This window comes from Cariama cristata, unplaced genomic scaffold, assembly GCF_000690535.1.
Source record: "Cariama cristata isolate BGI_N322 unplaced genomic scaffold, ASM69053v1 scaffold12517, whole genome shotgun sequence".
NCBI lineage: Eukaryota > Metazoa > Chordata > Aves > Cariamiformes > Cariamidae > Cariama > Cariama cristata.
The window spans coordinates 16,044-30,033 of record NW_009624976.1 but is presented as its reverse complement, the minus strand read 5'-3'; the positions used below and the strand labels follow the sequence as shown (position 1 = coordinate 30,033).

Below are 13,990 nucleotides of genomic sequence, written 5' to 3'. Positions count from 1 at the left end.
GGCTGGAGTTTGTCTCCTGAAGTCTTCGAGCAAAGACAGACAACTTCCTGGAAGTTTGACTTCGGGCAGTTTATTTGTGTATAAGATAATATAATCAGAGATAAGGTCAGATGATCTGACAGTGCCTTCTAATCTTGAAATCTGGGAATGAAGTCATATCTGTCAATAAAGTCTTGCTGCTCAGGAGTGTAACTTGGTGATAGGAGCCTAATTTAGGAACAAAGTGTGAAGAGCATGTGTTAAAGGATGAGGAAAAAGGATCAGAGAAGTCATAGCCAGCCCTGTGATCGCGGCAGGACTCGATGTATTTTGCAAGTCTGAAGTCATGGGGAAATGGGAGGTGTTGAAAAGTGTTTCTCTCCTGCGTGCTTAGACAGCTTATGTAGAAATAGTTACAAATTGTGAAGACTGTATCCCAAAGGAGTTTCACTTTTATTACTTGATGGGTTGCTTTGTAAAAAGATGGTCTTCTCTGGGGATCTGTAGCATCCCCAGTCCCCATCCCTGCTGCCTGCTCTCACGGGAGGCTCCCTTGCAGCCTCCTAGTTGAGATGTGGCTTATTTCTAAACCTCCTCGACCAACATCAGCAATCAGGCGACCTGTGCGTAGGTGGCCTTTCAATATATAAAGGGGACTTACAAGGAAGATGGAGAGAAACTTTGTACCAAGGCCTGTAGTGACAGGACAAGGGGTTTTAAACTGCAAATGGGTAGATTTAGATTGGACATAAGGAAGAAATGTTTTATGATGAGGGTGGTGAGACACTGAAACAGGTTGCCCAGAGAAGCTGTGAATTCCCTGTCATTGGAAACTTTCAAGATCACGTTGGACGGGGCTCTGAGCAACCTGATCTAGTGAAAGATGTCCCTGCCTATGGCAAGGGGGTTGGACTATATGACTTTAAAGGTCTCAACCCAAACCATTCCATGGTTGTATGGTTCCATAGTGACCCAGCTACACACCAGGCCCATGAAGCTTAAAATTTATTATCAGCTGGTATTTAAGTGTTAGCTGGATGTTGAAAACATGCCAGAAGCAGCTCATTTCTTGCACCAGAGTTAAATTACTGATCTGGTTATGGCCAAGCCAAACTGATCCTCAACTGCTTTCTGGGACCTTTGACTGAAGGAGCTGTTTCACAGCAGCAGTGGTTTTGGGGAGATGCTTGCAGTGAGCTGCCCTAAGGAGCTGTGTTCACTCAACAGGAGACCGAGGTGCTGCTGAGTTCACCAGCCTCGTCCAAATGGCACCAAATCGACGCAGAGAGCTGCTCTGAGCCTTTTGAACACATGGATAGGGGTGGTTTTGCTCCTTGCCGGAGCGTGTCTCCAGCCTGGAGGAGAGGAGCAGGGGGCAGCGGAGCCAGGGGTCTCCCCGAGCTGTGATGCTCCCAGCCATTGACCGGCTTTGTAATTCGTCCCCTCTGATTCACCACCTTCATACAATGAATGTAAATTGTGAAGATGCTCCCAGCCATTGACCGGCTTTGTAACTCATCCCCTCTGATTCACCACCTTCATACGATGAATGTAAATTGTGACAGTGAGGCTCGCTGTTTGCAGGCTGAAAATAAAGGACTGCCTTTGTTTTCTTTAGGTGTGGGTGTTTCCAGGGTAATAGCCCCGCTGCAGCAGCAGGTGGGACCCCTCGGCACCGGGGACCCCTCGGCTGCTGGAGGTGCGTTGTCCCAGCAGCATGGGGGTCCCGTGGGGGGTCAGGGTCCCCCTGTGTGACAGCAAACAACTGCATTTCTCAGCCAGGCTAATGGCAGGGGACGACACCCCACTCTGAGGGATTTCGAGCGGGCAGCACACCTCCTGCACAGCACCGGCCCACAGGCTGCCCACCCTCTCCCATGACAGGTTCGTTAATGTCAGAGGTTCGTTTCTGCACCAGCACAACCTAAAGCATTAGGTTCCCTGCCAGGAAAATCTGCCACAGGGCAGTGTGCCACAAGAAGAGGTGGTGACCTTCCTCCCCCCGGCCCCGGGGGCTCATGAAGCCTGAAGCAGGTGGTGCTCGCTGGAGAGACAGCTTGCCCAGGCAGCTTGCAAATGCAGGCATCAGGTGTATTGTCCTGTTTCATGCCTTTCTGCAGGGAAAGCCAATGCTGCTTCCCGCAGGAGTGGGTGCCCAAGTGCTGAGGCTGGGGCACCAAACGCAGTCCCCCAGCAAGGCTGTCCCCTGGTGTCACCCCCAGCCCGCTGAGCCTGCTCATCCCTGTGCTCGGGGAGAGCAAGGGCTGTGGCTGTGAGGTCCCACTTTGGACCTTAAATTTTTCGTTAATATTACCTTGAAGAAATGATGTTGTCAATTCTCCCCCTCTTCCATCATGAGAACTGTTTTCCTATTAATTTGGAGCTATCGATTCCTACAGCAAGAAATGCTTTAGTCATCCCCTCCTCAGCTGGTAAGAGCTCTGCCCGAGTCCCGACGTCTCCTAAGGAAAAGCTCTCTGTCCTTCAGTTGCAGCTCTTCCCAGCCAAGCAGCCTCTGCAAGAACCAAATCAAGGGGACAAACAGCACAGCTTGGTTTTTTGGGAGGAGGCTCATCCCCTCGAGGTGTCTATTATCAAAGTTTTCTTCCTAGAAATATCCTACAGCTCAAATGGACGTGGTGAGATTGAGAGAAGTGTCCTTATAGAAATGTGACTGATTATAAATTATGCCTTTCAGCCTTTAAAATCCATGAGATTGTATGCAAGAGCAATACCCACCCTGAACCACGCTACCTCCAGCTGTGCCTTCGGTACCCAGCAAGCGACCGCAGCCAAGTATGCCCACAACCATCTTTGCATTTTCCTGCTGGCATCCTGCTTTTTGCCCACCAAACCCCTTCAAAAGGAGGCTCACACACATCTGCTCAGAATGCTGTCTTTTATTTCGGAAGAGGCCCGAGGAGCTGCCAGTGCACGGTTAGCAGGACAGACCTAAAGCCGATGGGGAGGAGGGATGCGGCAGACGAACGGCTCTGCCCGGGCGCTGCTCCCTGCTGCGGTTCAGGAGACAAGGCTAGCAGTGGTGTGCCATTTCCACCTTCACGACATTGTTGGGTCCCAGCGAGTAGGTCACCTCGTCCTCGCTCACGCCGGGCGGCAGGCTGATCTCCTTGGTGATGTTTCTGTAGTTATACTCCTTCCCTCTCGCCGTGGTGCGTTCCTCCTCGTGCTCTGCTGACACCTTCACTTTCCCATCTTTTACCGTTACAGTGACTTCCTTGGGGTCAAAACCCTTCACATCCACCACAGCCAAAAGCTTGTGATCATGGGAAGAGTTCAACATCCTGTTAAGTCTTCTTTGCATGCTGGAAGAAAAACAAGAGGACAGCCTTTCACAGAGGAATGGGTGGACCACCTTAAGGCCAAGAGAGGTAAATATGAAACTATTGGACCCATCTTCATGCTGATGCACAGCACTTGGGGTGGTGTCTGCACCATCAGGAAGGGTTCCCACCGGCATGCCACTGCAGTCAGGAGTATTTCAGTGTCTCCTCTTGGGGTGGGGCAACTGTGGAGCTGAAAAGTTCTTTCACCTAAATACAGAGAAGCCAGCACTCCTCTTTTACAGGTACATACGCCCACGAAGCCATGCGTGTCCATCTTATGCCTTGTCCTACATTTTAAACAGATAGTTACAATAGATCACATTTTCCCATTAGGAGTTTTGTTTAAAGCAGTCAGTGGATAGGAGACACATCTGGCAACAAAACCCAAAATGCTCCTGCAGAGCTGGGCTGGAGGCTCGCTGAGCCATTAAAGTGATTTCTAACACTGTCAAACAGGGACTCTGCTCAACTAGAAGGCTGGCTCTTATTCAAACCATTTGTAAAGTAGACAATGGAAGGGTCACCTCAGTTATAATAGCTGAATTGGACACAAGGCACCAAATTAAAAAGATAATGGGTGTGATGGAACAGGAAATAGGGCAAGCAATGAGGGAATGGCCATGACCACTAAGGTGAGAGAGAAATCCTAATGAGTGATTCATTCGTAAGGTACACCCATTTGAGCAATCCTACTTAAAGCCTGCAATAATTCAACCTGGTGTGGTGATTTTGGGATGCATTTTTTGTGCTCTGTGACAGCTGCCCCTTTGGTCTTTTTTATATTGCTGGCCGGAGAATAAACGTGCTGAGAAGAGTTGATCCTTCCCAGCATTTTTCGTGGGAAGGGGATGGCCGAATTCCCCAGCACGACGGGCTGAAATCCCTCTGTGGTGTGGTTTCAAATGGCAGTGGTATGGACTCATGTTCAAACTAGCAAGTTGTCCCGAGCGTGGCAGGGCTGGGGAGCTTGGCATTCAGGGAGAGCATGCCCCAGCATCCCACAGCCCATCCTGAGAGCCCCCAGCTTCCATTCAGACTGAATTTCCATTCCTTCACTGGGATTTTGGTGTGTGATGACTCTGCAAGGGGATGCTGTGCCTGCCCAGCTCTGGTACCCAAAGCTCTGATGAAGATCTGGACACAGACACCAGTCCTGTAACACCTGGGATCTCAAATCTGCTACTCAACAGCCCTGCGTGAGCTGCAGCTACCGGGTAAGTTTAATGTAACCTCACAGTAACTTTTGGTTTTGCTGAAGTCAGTGTAAAATTAACCCAGGGGTCAGGCTTTTTTCCTTTTTCCTCGAAGTTTATTGCACCTAGTAGAAAACGCACGTGGCGGACTGTGGGATGACACTTGCTGCTCTGCGGGTAGTGAAAATGTCACATTTTTAATTGCCAAGGTGAAGATCTCATCATCTCTAGGTGCAACATAAAGAACTCAAACAGAAGCTTGAGTTTGAGGAGAAAATATCAATGCCACAAATGCAGCAAGAGACTTCCACTGCTGCTGCTGACCATGGGACTTCTTAGCCCTTGGGGTCTCTCAATGTTTGGTTGTGCCTTAACCCAAATGGTAAGGTTTTATCATTCAACAGCTCCCTTCCTGTAGGGCTACCTTTGGGTTTTATCTCTACTACAGTCAATCTTGAACTCCATTAACAAAATAAAATCATCACACCAGTGGTCAAAATAGAGATGTAGAAAACCTGACGCTTATTCCTCCTACTGTATGAGGTGGGAAAATATGGACATGAGTTTGTGGTGTGCCAGTGCTGCACCCCGCTGCATACAGGCACGTTTTGGCTACTGATGAAGTTAATTACTTGTTTACCAGACTTAAACTGAATTTACATTGAAGATGGACTTTGTTCCACAGCTGAACAGCTTTGGATCTAGTTGTGTACTTTACTTAAGATGCAGTTTGTGAGATGGATAATGTCACAGTGCCACGGTCCAAACTCTTCCTGGTGTGGTGTTGCCTGTGTGGCTCCTCTCAGACTGCCTGGCTGCACAAACCGTGCCTTCCCATTCCTCTTTCATGGGTCTGCTGACACGTCACAGCTCCACAGTCACCATGGGAAGCGCAGCCCTGGTCCATGCACAACTGCACCCCACCTTGCTGCAGCTCCCACCCACGGACCGGGGGAGCCCATGGCCGGGGGACATGCTGGGGGGCTTGGGGCATGGCGAGAGTATGTCCGCAATGGCCGGGCAGCCGAGCCACGGGCCATCGGGAGCACGACTTGGCTGCGGTTTCATGCACAACATTGCTTCAGCACGGCTGCCCACGCGATCCCCCCCTCTCCTGCCCTGGCACACCAGCGCAGAGGGAACGCAAGCCACCCCTCTCCACTCCCAGGCAGAAATCCCCATGGATAAAGCCCAGGTCTCTACTCAGGCTTTTAAGCTTGGTCTCCTCTTGAAACTCATGGGGACTCTCATTCCCAGGTCCCGACCACCAGTGACTTGGGAGAAGGGAAACACGCAGCCGGCTGCTGCCAACCTGCTGCAAAACCACAGCCCCCCACAGCCCTCCCCTCCTCGCTGCTTTTGCTGCTGTTTACCACAGCCGTAAAGAAAAGCTGTAAAGCAAGGAGAGCTGCAATTGCTCTTTACGCTTTTTCCTCTTCCTGCAAGTGCTTTGCACAACATGTCGGACGTGAGATGCCTACACACTGTTTTCACCGACGCCCAGCGTGGCCTGCCACGGCGTTAGGCAAAGGCGACCAGAAGCCTTGCCCTGGGTACACATCAGGATGGTCAGCGGGGTGCTGCCACCCCAGGAGCACCACCAGCTCCCCCAGCGAGGGCCAGGGAAGGGCGAGGGGCTGACGGCAACTCCCCCCCAGCTGCTCCCCACCTCCCCGTCCTGCCGGCTCTCTTCTCCCAGGGTTTTCTCCAGTCACTACAAGTTTCAGATGTGACTTCAAACCTGCTGCTCCCATCGGGAACTTCTCCCTCTGCCTGTTAGCTCTCTGCCTCTTTTTTTTAATGGGAAAAGCACAGCAAATGTTTAAAAATGTCCAGAAATGGAGGGTTCTCTTTACATCCCTTACTGACAGCTGCAGTTAAGGTACTTCTGGAAACACTTTGAGAACACGCACCTTCAAAAATATTTATGTCCCTGCTCTCACACCATATTAAGCAAACAAGGTGCTAAGTAAAGCAGACCAAGGCCTTTGCTTCCCCCCTCACAGATGTTACTCCACAGCTTTCACCTGCCCATGCATCAGAACAAGGTGCTGCCTTGGCAAGAGTGGGTGAGATAAGGATTTTGATTTACAGAAGACAGCAAAAAGGATGCTGCATCCCAGAGTTATTTTACAGAGAAGGAGACAGGGCACATGTGCCGCATACACGCAGGGCACTGCTGCAAGCACTTACCTTAGCTGACAGTTTTACCTTTGCAGATCCCATCTGTGCAGGGATCTGTTGCCTGCTCGCTCAGTGAGCTTGGGCTGAGTCACTAGCTCCTGCCTTGGGGACTTCTGAAGCCATTGTGTCCTCTCAGGCTGTTGCTTCAGTTTTTTCTTGAGAATGATCTGCGTGGGTTTCAGCATCAGCGATGCTGGTGCCGTGGATGGATTTGCCTGGCTCCCTGAAAGGTGCCTGTGGTGTACTTTAATCGCAAGCAGCATTGACACCAGTATCTTCTGGGTCTAATACTGTTAGAAAAACTAAGAGAAGACTACTGGAGTGGGGAGTGCTCCATATTTCAGGGACATCTGGTCTTTAAGAGCTTGTAGTGGATCAAGAATCAGTGGGAATGCATAGTCCCTGTGTATTTCAGCAAGCAAGAGAAGACCCCTTGGGAGCCCCTGAGCTGCTCTACCCTGCTGGCACCTTCCCACGGAGGATGTGCTTTCCACAATTATTAGCTGTATCCAAAAGCCCAGGTAGCTCCAGACAAGAAAATATCCCTTGCAGCCTCCAAGGAGGCAAAGTCAAGCTGGCCCTGAGGGCTGCTCCCGCAGGGCTGACCACCAGTGGCCGAGCAGGGAGTGCGAAAGGGGGACCCCAAGAACCAGAACGGGGAGCAGGTCATATCTTAGGTTGGACAAAAATACATGAGGCTTCCTGTTGGACATCACTCACATTCAAACATTGGTGTATCATATGCAAGAATAAATTTAAACATTCAGATGTAACTTTACATACCTAATTATATTTACATATACCAGCGATTAAAAAGCTTTGTTAAAAGCCAAATGCTTAATAAATACTTACAAGACAAAACTTAACAACTCTCAGTTCCCAGCAATGATACTCACCAACAGCTTCTGTCCCATCATCTCCGATAACAGCCGTAGCCCAAGTCTGAACCGTGTTCCCTCAGACTGGCCTGTGACACAAACGCTGATCCCAGCCTCAGCAGCACCAACACCCACATCTCAGGCATCTGCAAACTGCTGAACGGGATGATGTGCTATTTTGCCAAGGTGAAATATGAGTTTGGCTTTTCAGTAAATCAAGAGCCAGCTTATTTTATATTGAAAGGCAGTTTCATCCAGAAAAAAAAATTGCTTTATGCCTTATTACTCATAAAAGCCATCACTTTTTTAGTCTGAAGACAAATCTTTTACTTAAAAGCTGAATTCAAAGGCTGTATACCTTTCTGACAGCAGTATTTTGTCTTTAAAACTGACACTTTCTAGTCTCTTTGGCTCCATATGAAAGAGTCTTTCAGGAGGTCTCTCTCACATGGTAAGAGCTCGAATCCTTTATTTCACAGAGGAAGTTTTGTTTGCCAAGTCCCATCTGAAGCGATGAGATCTGGACCAGACCACTCAAACCAAGCATCGAGCTAAATCTTCCTGTCAGAGCCCTGGCCGTACAGACAGCAGGAGCTGTTACAAAGGAAAGACACCAAACACAAGGTTGTGTGTCAAAATAAAATTTCTGCAGGAAAAGCAACAGCTTGAAAATGATTTGAAGTTAAACCTCCCTGGCACATGAAATCAGAGGGTTTGGGGATTCACTGCGTGTCCCGCAGGAGAGCGGGGAGGATCTGCAGGCAGGGGTGCCCCTGGGGTGCTGCCTCCTTTGGGGTGCATCTCTGTGCCAGGGGTTGTGAGCTTTTCCCGCAGCCATGCTCACCCAGGGAGTTTGTTCCCAGACCCGGAGAGCATCAGCACGGCCCGCGACCCTGAGCGCTGAGCAGAGGGACCTGCATGCAAAGTAAACTCAGAGGGCATCACCGCACATCCTACATAGGATAAGTAGGTGTCTGTGGACACAAATCAACCAAGCAGAGATTTGCCAAGGTGCTGCTCTCCTCCTCTGCCCCTTTCCCATCCCACCGTCACAGGCCAAGCGCAGCGAGGGGCACTGCTCCTGGCGTGTCGGGGACAGCGCGTGTTTGTCCTGGTCCCACCACCTCCCAAAACCTCCCGGGGAATCCTGCAGCAGGACGAAACGCCGAGTCAGCGAGTGCCCTCTCTGCAATCAATTAACCCAGGGGCAGCAACGCGGGTTTACAGAGACTTCCCGAAACACCTGTGCGCGGAGCTGCGCATCCCCAAGGGCACTGTCACACCAACTGCATATCTTCACTTACATTTTCAATCAGTGTTTAAAAATCATAAAAACCTACCTGCAGGCAGGACATTTTTTTTAATGCTCTGAAAACTGGGCTGTAGTTTTTAAACCAGAAGGAAATATACAGCTCTGAAAGCAATTTGTAGCCTTGTTTCCCTTTACTGCAGCAGCTAAGCAAGAATTGCATGTTGGCAGCATGCTTTTTTCATGCCTGTATTACTGTTTTTCGTTAAAACCCCCACACATTAAACCTTTGGTCTTTCCCATGCAAATCATTCACTTTGGACTTATAAGGGACGGATGGGTGGCTAGACTAGACAACCTAATAGTTATTTTTCGCCTTACATTTTATGATCTTTAAAGATCTACGTGGCGATAACGCCTACTGTGACTTCCCAGGGAAGGAGCAGAAGCGTGCACCTGCTTTGGCTGTGCCAGGCGACTCTCTTGATCGTACGTACTTGAAAACAGTTTTGGAAGGCGGCTGCTGCCTCTTTCTAGCATTTAGCACTGTTCACAGATTATAGCAGCTGAGTATTATAAACTTAGTTTCAGCATTCTCCGTCATACGTGATCATTTCCAGTAGTGTCCCATAGAGTTTACTGTCTGTGGATGTCATTGTTAGAAAGGGACGTCAAAAGCATTTAGAGGAGAAAGACTGATCTCGCTTTCTTGGCAAACGATGGCAGTGGATGGGTTGCATGGTATCCCTTTCCAGGCTTTCACTCCCTTTGGGTGCTGGCGTTGTAGAGAAACCCATGGTCTTAACAGTTCCAAGGAGTCAGAACCCACCTCAGCCTGGTACATAAAACCCAGGAAATGTTAACAATAAAAATCCCTGAATTATTGATGTCACCTGTTCCTCGCACAGTGAGAGAAATGAGGGACAGGTCAGAAAGCAAGTAACCTGCCCACATGGGTAAACCATAAAGATAAGGTTTGTCACCAACCACCCTTTTGGAGGGAAATGTGTGACTTGATATCGATACCACAACAGGGGCAGATTGGATGGAGCAAGTTTTTTCCTTACAGATGCCAAGACAATGGCCTGGGACCCTGTGATGAATGGAGATGCTAGTGAGTCCTTCCGAGCCCAGGTTTGACCTACCTCACTGGGCTGGAGAGAGGTACATAGATGACTCATAAACTGACTTCAGTTTTTGGCTAAACACTGCAAATCACCCAGAATGTGGGTCTTGACTCCCTCTACCTTCTCTCAGCCTTTTCTCCCAGCCTTCTCTCATGGTCTTGCTTCTCTCTGGAAAGATCGCAGTGTAGTTGGCATCTTCTGCAAAGTCACCATGAGTAGGTGACTGGTCAGGCAGCTAAGGATATCTTAAACAACTCAGTGCTCAGTCAAACTCCCTCAGCCCCAAAAAGCCCGCTGACCCCACGCACTGGGCTTGTCACTGAGCAGGCATCAGCTCGCAGGGCCACAGGGTCTTCCATGGGCCTCCGGGGTGACAATGGGCTGTGGGCTACTCCACTCGCTGCCATGTTTGTCATGCTAAACTACCCAAACCAAAACAGTCCACATGGTGCCTTCTGAGAGAGATGGTGGCCACGGACTCCATCGCAGGGGGGTTTCACCTCTTTCCACAGAGCAGGGATGAAGGTCCCACTCCCCAGCTTCTTCCAGCCTACCCATGGGCTGCGATGAGGGCAATCCCTCAGCTGTGTGCTACCACCTCATATCACCAGACAAGAACAACACACAAGCTCGCTCTCTGCCATGGTTGTGAGGCTGACCCCCTGAGGGCAGGTACTGTGTCTTAAGGCATCACCATGACCAGGTAAAGAGATTTTCTGAGGCTGCTGGGTCTCCACCAGAGACCTGCATTAGGTCCTGCAGAGCAGCAGGGGAAACTCAAGGCATCTCCAGGTTAGAAGAACGAAGAGTATTGCAGGTGGAGCTGCTAGGAAGGCATCTCTTCAGCAGAGCTGGCATGAGAGATCACCAGCCTTTGCCTCTCACTCCCTTATCAGGGGAGGATCAGGGTAGGAGGACACCTCTTCCTGGGCAGCACCACGCTGGACCACCTCCGGCTGCTCCACGTATGGAGCTGGCGAGCGGCAGAGGTGGCACAGGAACCAGCCAAGTAAACGGGAAGTGGGGCCACACCGGTGTGAAACAGCTTCTCCAAAGTGCCTGCTACTTTTTCAGCAATTTCTGAAAACACACAACTCTGTAATAAAGGGTTGGGCTCCTGACTCACAAGGAGCCGTTTAATTTACAGAAGCAGCTCACTCCTGAGGCAAGCTAATCCGCCGTGCATTAAACAAGCATTTCTTGATGGGCTGCTTCCCACAGCCAGAGCCACGTCCACTCCTCCCCTTCCTCCCCAACTCCCCAGCATTGACGTGCTGTCCTGGGCTTGACCAGCCCCAGATGGGAGTGGGCTGGATGGCCAAGCTGGGGCATGAGAATCGTGCTGGGAAACGTCACCCACCATGAGTAACGCTGCCGGTGCCTCTGGGATGTATCAGGAAGAGCTTTGTGCTGCAGGAAGGTGAACCGCTATGTAATTATTTCCTGCAAGCTGCGGGACAGCTTGCCTGCCCTTCTGGGCACCGATGGGTAATTACGGGGAGATGCTGGAGGAGCAGCCAACCACGTGCAGGTGACTTGGCCAACGTCACCACTGCGGAGCTAGTGACTTCTCGGGCATGGGGAAGTGGCACCCACATTTATGTGGGTCTGCCTAGCTGGCCTCGCTTGAAAGGGTCACCAGACATGGCTGAGAAGGTATGTGGATGGATGGGAATTGCTTGGAGCACAGGTCAACCCCACTGTGAAGGTGTGCTGTCTGTCATTTCAATAACCAGCTCCGCTCCGTTTCCCTAGGGCAAGGAGGGCCTTCTGCCACACGGTGGGTTACTCCAGCTGCTGCTGGGGCAGTCCCAGTACTCCCTCTAGCAAAGAGGATCTTCTAGTGGTTCTCCTTCACTGCAAGTCACCCGGTGCTGTAAATGCACTGTGCGAGTTGCTGGCAGCATGGTGATATGTGGCTGCTGCTTGTTACCGGGACATGAAGAATTACCAGGGGAAAACCGCTGTGGTATGACGCAGGCTTCAGCTTAACCAGGTCCCTGCCCAGTGAAGTCAAGGTGAATTTTGACTTCTGATAAGATCAGGCAATGAAACATATTTGGGGCTGTTAAGGAAGTGAGTCCACTATCAAGGCTAACTTGCAAATGCTGTTTTGAAATTGTCTTTTCTTATCAGTGGAACAGGACATCCTCCTGCTTCGGGTCTGCTGCACTCCTAGGGAGCCTGCGCAGTCAGAGCTAACTCAACACGGGAGGAGGATGAAGGAGTGCATATATCACAGCATCCATCTCGGATCTGGCCCTTGCCAGTCTCACAGATTGTCTTGAACTCACTCCCAAGGTGACCTTAAAGGCAACAACATCCCAACACAGACAAGTCAAACAGAGTATAGGTTCTTTGGCTCATTGTTCCTGAGCCCTTTAGCACACCTGCCTGCCAAGATCTTCCTGACACCCATGAAGCTGAGAACCTTTCTCTTAAAATGTAAAAGCAGAGTGGAGGGATGGAAACTGGAAGATGTCCTTCAGAGACCACTGCTTACTGCCAGGTGTGACTGCCTCTCCCTGTCCTCAGCGTGGAGCCAGGGACCCCCCCACTGAGTCCACCTTGTCACGGGAGTCCATGGAGATGGACTTTAAGATACTCCAAATGACATGAAACTTGCAAAAAAACCCTCAAACCCCCAACTACAAACCTCCCAAACCCCAAAATCTAACCCTAAGGGCTGGAAGCACTGTTGCTTTCATTGGCTTTCCAAACGTAGTAACGCCTGAATTAGCCCATTTTTTCAAAGCCTCTCTTGGTCTCTTTTGAGCAGGAACAGATGGAGTACAGCAAGTACCCAGCAGTGCAGAGTTTGGTCAATATATTTTCAGACCTAGCAGGTTCTGACAGTATCTGACATACTGATTTACAGGTATCAGCCAGAATCTCTTAACACCCCAACCACGTTATTAAGTGTGCTGTAAGGATATCGCTTTAAGCACAGTCGGGACTAACCCTCATACAGAAAGCCAGACGTTGTTTAACCGAGAGCGCAATTGTATATAGAGCACTGTAGCCACACACTGAAATCAGGTAACCATGTGCTCAAATGGATAATAACGATCATTTTCTCCTCTCCTAATTTCCATATGGAACGGAAGTAATTAGCCATGCAACTGCACCTATGTGTTCGGCCAAGTATTGCTGAAAGGCTTGGAGCAGATCCAGGGCATCAGGATCCAGCTCAGCCTCCTGCTCTTTGGAGTGGCAGGCATTGACTGCCCATACAAACCTGTAGAATTAACTCCTGGGGACGGTATTTCTGGATTCCCAACACACTGCTTATGTAAATGAGACAGTCCTTTGATATCCTTTTGGTTTTACTGACATATTTAACATTCTTTAACCTTCATGGGAAAAGATATTCATGTTATATCAATAACTGCTTTTCACGTCCTTCCTCAAGGAATTCTTTCTCCACTTGAAACTCATAATGGAGCAATTGAGTTCCTTCAATTCAAATTTAAATGATTCGTTGAATATTTTACACTGACTCACTTCTCACGCTGCTGCTCAGACACACTGACACTGAGTCAAGTTTAAAAGGGTTTTCTTTTCCTTGTTTTCCTAGTGCTGTCCTAAGGCGTCTTCCTTTCAAATAATGCTTCCCGCATCATCCCACGCTCTCTTCCACTTCTGCTCTCCCACCGGCACGTAGCGGTGAGGGCCTGAGAGCAGCGTCACGCTTTCTTACACCCAAGTGAATAAATATTCTTCTTCCTAACAAGGTCTGGTCTAAACAGGCCAGGTGGAAGAAAATGAGTGTTACTCTTCCCTTTTAGAGCAAACCAGTTAATTAATTTGCTGACCTAATCATGGTATTATTCACTCTAGTTCTGCATGTTTGAATACAATTAAAGCAGTGACAGGTCTTTCCCCAGCACATTTCAGGGCACGACAGTACCCAGCACTGCTGCTAAAGATTCTTTATTCCATGTGTACACAGGATCTTGACTGAAATACCCTGCAGCACCATGCCTTGCACAGCAAAAACCTGTGGCGTGCCTGTCACGGCATGTCAGTTGTA

At 49.6% G+C, this 13,990-nt stretch overlaps 1 protein-coding gene across 1 annotated transcript; it reads right to left on the bottom strand.

The window, feature by feature from the left end:
• Positions 1-3,013: 3,013 nt before the first annotated feature.
• On the bottom strand, positions 3,014-3,283 carry ODF1 (outer dense fiber of sperm tails 1). Its single transcript, XM_009703420.1, has one exon. The coding sequence runs from the start codon at positions 3,281-3,283 to the stop codon at positions 3,014-3,016; it is 270 nt and encodes an 89-aa protein (XP_009701722.1).
• Positions 3,284-13,990: the final 10,707 nt, after the last annotated feature.